Below are 10,000 nucleotides of genomic sequence, written 5' to 3'. Positions count from 1 at the left end.
GAGGGGGGGGGGGGGGGGGTTAGGTTAAAGGTTATTTATATAAAATTGTTGTTGAGAGATGAGCGAGAGAGGGTGAGGAGGTGGTCTCAGCTCCAGTGTTCCTTCTGAGTAGGTGGGTAAGCATCTGGTCTAGTTGGTGGAGGAACAGTCTATGCCTTGATCATGGCGCCGAACTCTGTGATGAGGGAAAAGTGCCAAAAAAAAGTGGTTGGATAAAAGTTGTTACCTAAAACGACTTATAATCCATTAGGGGAAAACCCCTTACTGGGAGAAACCAACAGACAAACCAACAAGCTAAAGACAATCAAAACAAGGAATCTTACCATCAACTCCGATCTTGCCGTCACCGTCAGAGTCTCCGGCCTTCAGGAAAACCTTGGTCTCAGCGTCACTCAGAGCTCTGGCACCGGCGCTGAAGTTCTGGAGGAACAGCCTGGGGTGGGGGGGGGGGGGGGGAGAGACCACCATGAGTATCATGTTTAATCACACCCGGTCCAATGGATGCATTACCACAGAACGAAGCGCGGCCGATAAAAAAACATAAAGGGAAAAGAAAACGACAACATGTCAATCGAACAAAATGAAAGTGAGATGGGGTAGCTTGTGATACTGATCAGGGGTTGTTGAGCGGTGCTTACTTCAGCTCATCCTCCTCAACAAAGTCACTCTTGTCCTGGTCAATGATCTCAAACACCTTCTTGATGTCAGCGGGGGACTTGGCGGCCAGGCCGACTTTAGTGAAGAACGCCTTGTGGTCGAAGGAGCCCTCAGCTTCAGAGAGGGGGGGGGGGGGGGGGGGGGGGGGGGAGAGAGAGAGGGCGAGAGATATGGACAGAGAGAGAGAGGGGGGGGGGGGAGTGAGAGAGATATGGAAAGAGAGAGAGGGGGGGGGGGAGTGAGCGGGAGGGGGGCGGTAGCAAGAGAGCGATATGGACAGATAGAGGAGAGAAAGAGACAGAGGGAGTGTGAGTTGAAGAAGAGAGAGAGAGAGTGGGGGGGCGATAGAGTGAGTGAGAGGGAGAAAGAGAGAGAGGGAGAAGGAAAGGGAGAGAGAGGGGAGAGAGAGAGAGAGAGAGAGAGAGAGAGAGAGAGAGAGAGAGAGAGAGAGAGAGAGAGAGAGAGAGAGAGAGAGGGAGAGAGTAATATATGTGATTAGATATTAGTGCAGTCGAATTGCTTTCATTATGTATGCAGCATATTTCAATATAACATCACACTTAATAAACCATAGGCCTATTTGATATGTTATATGTTCACAAGGGCTGAAGTTAAGTGTCCAAATAGTTATTTATTTATCGATGTTGGATGGCGCTTAAACGCGAGTGTGCATCTTAATTCCTATAGGTGCTATGCTGTAGTAGGCCTACTAATTATTCATGTCGCAATTATGATCTTTAAATTTAAGATCTTACCTTTGCAGGCCGCCAGGGCTGCAGTGATGTCAGCGTCGTTCAGAATTCCGGCGAAAGCCATTTTATCTGAGAAGAGAACAAAAATAAAAGAAAAAAATGACGGCATCCGTCTCTAGAGTTGATCCCTATTGTCATTCCAAATCAATCATTCGGAAATACACGGGATCCAATCACCATGTCTCAAAGTCTCCCGCCAACATTAAAACTCCCTCAAAAAACGAAAAGAAAGTCCACTAAAAACAATACGAGGTAAACACGACTTCCTTGAAGCCGTTGTGGCAAATGAAAGGCTATTATTTTCTTTCAATTGCTTTTTTCCCAGCTTCAAAGGCTATAGACCCAGACTCCTTCCCCCTTTGGCGTGCAAAGTGCACCTCGGACAGTGCAGTCAAGTTACACGAGCGACTATCTATAAATGTAGGCTACGAGACTCACCTCTGAGTTGTCTCTTAAAGGATAGAGTAGAAAACGCTAAGAGATGATTCTTGATGTCACTGCAGTAACATCTCTGACTATTCTCACAAGCTTATATACCTTCTCTATCCCGAAATATGAGGCATATGAAATGGACACCGCGTGCAAAAGCAGAGCGTTGAAAAAATGTGTCCAGTAGTCAGAGCCGTTCTATTAATAAGTACAAATGAAAGATGCTTAAAAGGTACATGTATACTTTCGACCCCACACATAGTGTTTGAAACCTTATTATAATATAAGTGGCTGATTTGAGTGAAGTATACGATTTGGGATGTTTGGGATGTTGTACAGCAAGCCAAATCACTGTAAGCAAGGTGGACTTTCTTCCGTTATTCCCTCGTCCCTCCGGTAACGTGAGTAGGCCTATCATTGAAGTGGGTTTGTCTGTAGGCTACTGTAGCTTTAATTGTAACGGTAAGTGTGACAAAAAGGACTTGCGCACAATGGGAATTTGAAACCAAAAACATCTGTCTGCAGTTACCCATGATTACTGCACGCACCCTGACAGCTTCAGTCGATTCTGTCTAACGATTATAACCATTGCCAGGCACGAATCAAGTGCCTGCCAGTCCCATTGTCCACTACTGATTGGCTAGGGAGATGCCGACAGTTCGTGGTCTTATTTCGTGGAGGAGAAACATCTACCAAACTTGCAAAGTATATCCATCCAAAAATGAGGTGATGTCCATGAAGTAAATGTAGGCTACTTGGTATGTTAACTTATACATTTCTATCAATGTAATTAACCCGCACACACATATATACACACAGACATATATACACACACACACACACACACACACACACACACACACACACACACACACACACACACACACACACACACACACACACACACACACACACACACACACACACACACACACACACACACACACACACACACACACACACGAATATACACCTCTTCTTTGATTGAACGTTTGAGCGGTTTGGTTGATGATCAGCATAGATAGATATATAGTCAGTATATATATATATATATATATATATATATATATATATATATATATATATATATATATATATATATATATATATGGATGACCAGGTGGAGGCCCACAGGAAACGGAGATACCTGTAGGCCTACATCCCTGACCAGAAACACACGTTTGAAATAAAATATATTATCAAGTAAAAATGGATAAATGAACCATCTGATGTGATTGAGAACGAACAACTTTAGGTCTACACTATCTGAGTGAAATCTATTGTTATTTTAAAATGCATTTAATCAAAATAGTCATTATTGCCCTTATCATAAACTGGCTTACGTTGTGATCTTTTACCAGCAGGTGGCGCTGTTGAAATACACCTGTAGCTATTATTCAACTGAGAATATATCATATGGAACAAAACAAATACTCTACGGCTCCTCCAAAATGCTGTTTTATTGTTGTGGTTGTTGCTTTTTATTTTGCATCTATGTGTCTCACAAACAAAGGGAGATCACATAGAGTTGAGTTTTCTCAAAATACTTTAATTGAAGTTGAATTGGTTCAAACATTAAACATAAACTCTACGCAAAGCATTTAGTGTGACCAGAAAAAGTCTCGGGACTCACTAACCGTGATACGGTTGTTGGTGGTGGTCGCTTTAAGCCCTTCTACAATATCAGGGGAAGTATTCGGCCTATGTTGGACCAGCCAAGATTTATAGACTGTCTAAAACTAAAACTAATGATTGGAATGTACATTTGGAGGTGAATGCAAATTGAATAGATGTGTTCCTTAATAGTTTGCTTGAAGACTGCTTTCCTGGTTCCTTTTTGGCCTCTCCCTGCAGGAGATTTAGAAGTGACCTATATTCAGACACGGCCTCTTCTGTCAGGCAGTTGCTGGTAATCCGAGAGAAGGTTTCAAATAAATGTGCTTCATTGACAAAAACATAATTGAGATGAAGCTGAAATCCTACACTGCCTCTTGGCTCTTCTCCTATTTTATTGGATCATATGCTATGCTGTGGAATCATCATCCTTCTAAACTACCTCTACATTTGCCAGTGCTGGCTATAGTAGTCACTTAGTGTGTATTCCTGGACTAAGCCAAAAGATTTGTTTTTATCCTTGTGGGCATTTCGCACTAGTAAAGCTCCCGATAGACCTCTTTAAAGTAAAGTAGTAATAGTATGCTAGTGGTTAGACTAAGGCTTAGCTAGTTCAGATCAAGTCAGGTATGATTTTTGTTGGAAATGTTGAAAATATCAAGAGAAGCAAAGTTTCTAAACCAAATCAGAGTTTATTTCATTTTACAAAAGTACAAATGAGCAGTGGTGTATTTTCTCCTCTTCGGTATGCGATGATTGCATTAAAGAAAAAAAAAATTGTGACAGTGAAAATGCTCTCGGATAGAGTTACAATATTGCCTGTTACTTTATAAATAAAATGCATATAAAAAGATATACTATTTGACTCAGACAGCACATCCTCAGTACTCAGAAACTGTGGTTCCACAGAATCAGATTATGCCTTCACAAGAACGGCCCACTCTGCAGGGAGGAGGAGAGAGAAGAGATTAGCAAGGATGTCTTCAATTTAAAAGGAAATTAAAATGTGTGGCCATTAAATCTTCTATTTGCTTGAGCTATGGAAGGCTATATCCATTATTAAAATCTATTTTTAAGATATGTGTAAAAAGTATAAAAAGAAGGGCTTAAATATGTATATATATATATATATATATATATAGTGAAATCAATTGCAAAGATGACATTTGTTTGACATTCACTTAATGATTTGTCAACCAAGTTTAGTGTTAGACCTTCAGTTGCTAAAGCTAATACCATTTCCCACTGCTTAGCATTTTTTAGATGTAGGCATTTTCTAGTTGTAAGCATTTGAAACCAGGCACTTGCAGGCATTTCTAGTCCTAAATATAAACTGGAGGGGGGGATAGTTGAGCTGACAGCTTTGAGTGCTGGTTTATGGGTGGTAAGGCTATTGCTGTAGCATGTGTGCAGAGAGGGTGTGACTTACCATCAACTCCAATAGCACCATCACCGTCGCTGTCACCGGCTTTCAGGAAGGCCTTGGTCTCAGCATCTGTAAGAGCTCTGGCTCCAGCCTTGAAGACCTGGAGGAAGAGCCTGCAGAAGATACAGAACAAGAGGTTAAGCTTCATTCCTCATTGCCTATATAAAAAAGAGTGCTGCATTGTGTATGAAGGCTGGATGGAATGCTAACTTTCTGGTTTGAATTGGATGTTAATGTATTGTTTATTATTTCCTTAGATTAATAAAAAAAGAAATAAGCGCTATATTCAATCAATCACACTTTTGTATTTAGTGTGAAGAGGTCCTGATGTTTCGATGAAGATCATTAAATATTCTGGGCTAGTGAACCATTGAGAAGATCTTCAAGTGTTTGAGGGATCCTACTTGAGCTCATCCTCCTCAATGAATCCACTCTTGTCCTGGTCAATCACGAAGAAAGCCTTCTTGATGTCGTCAGCGGACTTGCCGGACAGGCCGCACTTGGCGAAGAAGGCCTTGTAGCTGAAGGACTCAGCAGCTGTTTGCAGGAGATAGAGAGGGAGAGAGAGGTAGAGGGCTATGAGTTGAGCAGCTGAATGAATGAATGAACATATGGAAAATATATAGACAAGACTAGTATAGATGTTCTCCAATCAAGACACTATAGCTTGGTGTTAGGAAATGGGAGGTTTGATTATCTGAGCATCCATTAGTTTATTCTGGAAAATATGCATTTATCGTTTTTCAAGGTTCATTAATTGATAGAAATCAATTGGAGGCTAGGCATAAGTGGATCTTAATTGAAGTCATTAAAACTGAAAATGACAAAAATATTGAATCAACAGTTAAAGGAGGTTGTTAAAGCAGCAGTTAAATGTGATTTGTAGCTGTTTGAGGTTGACACTGTGGTAGTGGTAGTAATAAAATGTAATCTGATGCTGCTCTGTGGTCCAAAATAATTATGGTGAGAATACCAGCCCTGAAAGTTAATAGAATGTGAGGTATGAAATACTTGACTTCAAAACATTAGAGCTCTTCTTTGGTATCAACAAAAACTTACTTTGATGTTAATATATAGTATAAAGATAGTATACCATAGTGTAAGCTATAATGTTTTTTTAGTTGGGTGTCATTTTAAATCAATAAATCTATATTGGCATATATAAATAAATATTCTGCTTTTAAAATAATTGTAATTTCCTTCCATGACATTGTTTCTTTTTAATTAGCTTTAATACCAATTAATAAAAACAATGTTTAAGGCTTCCATTAAGTTGGCCAACTTCCAGCTGTCTACCAGTAAATTGTAATAAGCAGCAAGTAGTAGTAGTAGTAGTAGTAGTAGTAGTAGTAGTAGTACAATTATGTAAAATTAGTTACAAAAATAAATATTATCAATTTAGCAATGTGACTATAAGGGAAGATCCTATGTGATGTTTAGAGATTAAGATGCGATGAAGCTAGAAAATAAAGCTGTAGAGGAGTAGTAGTAGTAGGAGGAGGAGGAGATATAGCAGATACTACTATGTGCTTTGTGTTGAAGAAGATGGTGGTGAAGCTGAGAGATGGAATACTGACCTTCGCAAGCCTTGACGGCTGCGGCGCAGTCAGCGTCGGCGAGAATTCCAGCGAATGCCATTTTTAGAGAGTTCTGGGGAAGGAGACAAAGAACAGTTGAGATCCAATGCAATATTAAAGTCATATTATAGAAATATCAATAATATCTGAGCAATATCATCAACTGTAAAATTAGCATAGTTGAGAAATTCCTATTGAAATTACATTGTACATGGCCTGGTTAACTGTTAAGCATGCATGCATATGGATAATCCTTGTGATGAGCACAACATTGTAAATGAAAGCTCCCATCCAGGCCATAAGCCTAATGGCACTGTAGGTCTAAAGACTGAGAAGGAGGGAGTCTGGTCTTCTACAAAGCATCCTATTAAATAATTTTAAAGATTCCCTATTATATTCAAGAGCTCCAAACTGATATATAGTTGAGGGGTTGAGGCCGTAAAACTATGCCAGCCTGGACCAGGAAAAAAACGTCTGTTGCCTAGTCCATGCGAAAAATCCAGGCTGCGAGTTGAAGGAAGTCAGGAGGAACCAGCTCTGACGTTCAAAGTTGCATTTCCAATATTTCAATTCCAAACACCAAAAGGTTTTGCTGCATGAGTCGAAGGCTTCTCCATGGTAAAGGAGAGGATCGCTTTAGCCACCTTTAGATGCGTTTGCTGCGAATTTTTAAGTTGGTTGGTTTCTTTGCCTTGCAGAGGAGCTTAGAGAGAGGATGCAGTCTTGCTGGGACTCACCTTGGGTGCTGCTGCTATCTCCAATTGAAAGCCGGGTAAAGACTGGACTGGTTCCCCCTCATTTTATACTCTCCGCCCTCACCACTCAAGGTGTAAGAGACACCACTTGCGCTGCAATCGTTTTTGGAAAGAATGTGTCTAGTTGTCAAATTGCTCTATTTTTATCTTCCATTGGGTGTTGCAATACTTTTGCGAAACGCAAGAGGGGCGTTTTTGGACTATCGTCGACGCCACTTGCTGGCATGTAAACGTGAGATTGACAGCTATGCATTTCCTCAGTAAAATGATTCCCTATACTCGACATGCGGCCCCTACAGAGACGCGCTGGTGCTCTTGTGAAATGCCCTGTTGGACTTGGATTGCGAATGGATTGATGTCATTCGAGGAAACGGTATAATTCTTTGACGTTTAATTCTATTAATGGAGATTTATGGTTGGGGAAAAGTATAGTCCAACGTTCCTTCGTGGCAATTACCATTTGCTTTCGTGGAAAGGTATTCCAATAAGAACAACGACCTAGATGTTTAACTTGAATTCAACATTCAGTTGTTGATAACGTAGATCATGACGCCTATTATAAATCAATAGGATGGTGTTAATTAATCCCAAATGAAAACATGTTGTTGGAGCCTATAGGCTGACACAACCGAAACTCGCCCCCTCCCTTAACGTGTAAGAGCGGAGACACATATTCACAAATATTACAATAAGGAAAACACCCAGCTCTGTGAAATAAGGGTTAAACCATGACATTTTTATTGGAATTAATTAATTAACATTCACATCACATTTCTTAGCCTACACACTATTGTCCCCCAAAATAAATTTAAAGCATTGGAATTGGCTTAAATTGTGATAAAACGGGAACAATGATGAACAAGGACGACAATGATGTTATGATGACTTCACCAGGGCAGAGAACTCTAGAAGAAAGTAAAAACAAACAAGGAAACGAATTAGGCTAACAGCGTTAGAAAACTCACAGCCAAACAACTCTCACAGCTTTGGGCTTCGCTTTGTTAACATATATAAAAACATATAAACTGATAATGCTGTCCCGATATATTCTAGCGTCACATCGAAGAGTGGTTATCTGGCAATGACAGCCCGGTGCTAAGTGGCTTCTGTTTCTTTGTTTGTCACTGCCAACCCCCAGGCCCCAGTGGGGAGGCACACAAACAAACAGTGTGGAGTCATCATTATACTAGAAGACAGTGGCTGCTGAAGGCCCACCTTCCCAGCCGATCTTCCCATCGCCGTCAGAGTCGCCGGCCAGGAGGAACGCCCTGGTTTCAGCCGCGGTCAGATTCCTCGCTCCTTTGGAGAAGTTCTGCAGGAACAGTCTGGGTGGGAGAGAGGGAAAAGGGCAAAAGAAAGGGTGTCATGTTTGATGACCAAATTGGAGGAGAGGTAAGAAAGCAGAGAACAATTCATTTGTTTAATCTGCTTTTGAGATTCACAGATGAGTATATGGTGTGGGACAGGAAATGGGGGTGGTTTTGTTTGGGGGGGGGGGGGGGGGGGGGGGGGGGGTAATTGTCTTTAGAGTGACAGCTTAAGATCTTCTCTGTTTTTCTCATGGTTTGTGGGGACGTTTCACTCAACTGCAGCTCATCTTGTTCGATGAAGCCACTCTTGTCTTGGTCCAGGATCTTGAAAACTTTCTCCACCTCGGCCGCTGTCTTCTTGGACAAGCCCACTGTTTTGAAAAACATCTTTGCACTAAACGAATCTTTCGCTGCAAGCAAAAAGAAAAAGCAGAAAAAAGAGACACATTGTAACAAACTGATCTCGTACAAAGTATTACATTTTGAATGTAGTATACACAACTTAATTCATTTTAAAATGAGTACTCTGATTCTGTGACCTCCCTACATCAGGCCCATAGCGCATCACTGATGATTGACGGGTCAGATATCAAAGCGAGTCAACAGAAGCAGAAAAAATAATGGCTTTACTTCAAATATACACCCAATCATCACCTTTTATCTTAATCATTTCCAAAAAATAATCTTTGTCGGCACACAACCCATCCCACTTAGAAACATTCTCCTCCGTGAGACCCTCATCTCCTTACCTTTGCAAGCGCTGATGGCGGAGGTGATGTCCGAGGCGGCGAGGAAGTCTGTGATGGCCATGTCCGAGCTGGTGTCTCCTCTCTGTCCTCCTGCGGTCTGGATGGGTGTTCAGGGAGAGAGGAGTTCAAGCAGGACGGAGGGGAGCTTTATCCCCGGTGTCACTCCCCAACAGCGTCCCCTTGACGCCTGTCGCCCGCACCTGACCACCACACTTCACCTGAGTGGGGCTGTGTGGTAAGGTGTGTGTTATAGTGTGAGAGTGAATGCACGTGTTTTTGTGTGTGTGTGTTTAGATGTATGTTGCGGTTTTGTTTGTGCCATATGTTTGTGTGCGTAGATGTGTGTGTGGGAGTTTGTGTGTGTGTGTTATAGTATGAGAGTTAATATATGTGTGGGTGTTTGTGTGTGTGTGCGTGCGTGCGTGTGTGTGTGTGTGTGTGTGTGTGTGTGTGTGTGTGTGTGTGTGTCGTTGGTTGTGTGTGTGTGTGTGTTATAGTGTGAGAGTGTATGTGTGTTTATTTGTATGTGCGTGTATGTATGTATGTATGTTTGGTTATCTTTTGTGACATTTGTTTGTGCAAGGATGTGTTAGTCTGTGTGTGTTATAGTGTGAGAGTACTTGTGTCTCTGTTATGTTAGATGTATGTTGTGGTTTCGTATGTGCCATATGTTTGTGTGCTTAGATGTGTGTGTGTGTGTGTGTGTGTGTGTGTGTGTGTGTGTGTGTGTG

General features: G+C 41.4%; 3 protein-coding genes across 3 annotated transcripts in view; all 3 read right to left on the bottom strand.

The window, feature by feature from the left end:
- Positions 1-2,025, bottom strand: part of pvalb3 (parvalbumin 3) — a 2,332-nt gene extending 307 nt beyond the window's left edge. Inside the window, exons 1-5 of the mRNA XM_030340529.1 lie at positions 1,848-2,025; positions 1,413-1,478; positions 639-771; positions 324-433; positions 1-175 (exon numbers count right to left, since the gene is read on the bottom strand). The exon at positions 1-175 is cut by the window's left edge and continues 307 nt beyond it. Of these exons, the coding sequence (XP_030196389.1) occupies positions 150-175; positions 324-433; positions 639-771; positions 1,413-1,473 (330 nt within the window). The 5' untranslated portion in view covers positions 1,474-1,478; positions 1,848-2,025 and the 3' untranslated portion in view covers positions 1-149. The remainder of the gene's footprint in view (positions 176-323; positions 434-638; positions 772-1,412; positions 1,479-1,847) is intronic.
- Positions 2,026-4,124: 2,099 nt separating this feature from the next.
- LOC115531333 (parvalbumin beta) lies at positions 4,125-7,437 on the bottom strand. Its single transcript, XM_030340528.1, has 5 exons — positions 7,193-7,437; positions 6,456-6,528; positions 5,283-5,415; positions 4,882-4,991; positions 4,125-4,394 (listed from the first exon to the last, which is right to left on the bottom strand). Exons 2-5 carry the CDS (start codon positions 6,514-6,516, stop codon positions 4,369-4,371), a joined length of 330 nt encoding a protein of 109 aa, XP_030196388.1. The 5' UTR covers positions 6,517-6,528; positions 7,193-7,437; the 3' UTR covers positions 4,125-4,368.
- Positions 7,438-7,918: 481 nt separating this feature from the next.
- Positions 7,919-9,496, bottom strand: LOC115531721 (parvalbumin, thymic). The gene is made up of 4 exons (XM_030341122.1): positions 9,270-9,496; positions 8,798-8,930; positions 8,426-8,535; positions 7,919-8,115 (listed from the first exon to the last, which is right to left on the bottom strand). The coding sequence occupies exons 1-4, from the start codon at positions 9,328-9,330 to the stop codon at positions 8,087-8,089; spliced, it is 333 nt and encodes a 110-aa protein (XP_030196982.1). The 5' UTR covers positions 9,331-9,496; the 3' UTR covers positions 7,919-8,086.
- Between the last annotated feature and the right edge of the window lie 504 nt (positions 9,497-10,000).

Source organism: Gadus morhua, chromosome 18 (genome assembly GCF_902167405.1).
Source record: "Gadus morhua chromosome 18, gadMor3.0, whole genome shotgun sequence".
NCBI lineage: Eukaryota > Metazoa > Chordata > Actinopteri > Gadiformes > Gadidae > Gadus > Gadus morhua.
This window is presented reverse-complemented; position numbering and strand designations above follow the sequence as displayed.

What these genes read in the sequence shown, in the direction of transcription:
- LOC115531333 (XM_030340528.1), bottom strand. Translation starts at nt 6,516, where the DNA reads ATGGCATTCGCTGGAATTCTCGCCGACGCTGACTGCGCCGCAGCCGTC. An exon ending in AGCCGTCAAGGCTTGCGAAG is followed by an intron (nt 5,416 to 6,455) that starts GTCAGTATTCCA and finishes TCCTGCAAACAG; the next exon opens with CTGCTGAGTCCTTCAGCTAC. An exon ending in TGGTGCTATTGGAGTTGATG is followed by an intron (nt 4,395 to 4,881) that starts GTAAGTCACACC and finishes TCCTCCCTGCAG; the next exon opens with AGTGGGCCGTTCTTGTGAAG.
- LOC115531721 (XM_030341122.1), bottom strand. Translation starts at nt 9,330, where the DNA reads ATGGCCATCACAGACTTCCTCGCCGCCTCGGACATCACCTCCGCCATC. An exon ending in CGCCATCAGCGCTTGCAAAG is followed by an intron (nt 8,931 to 9,269) that starts GTAAGGAGATGA and finishes TTTTGCTTGCAG; the next exon opens with CGAAAGATTCGTTTAGTGCA. An exon ending in TGGGAAGATCGGCTGGGAAG is followed by an intron (nt 8,116 to 8,425) that starts GTGGGCCTTCAG and finishes ACTTTCTTCTAG; the next exon opens with AGTTCTCTGCCCTGGTGAAG.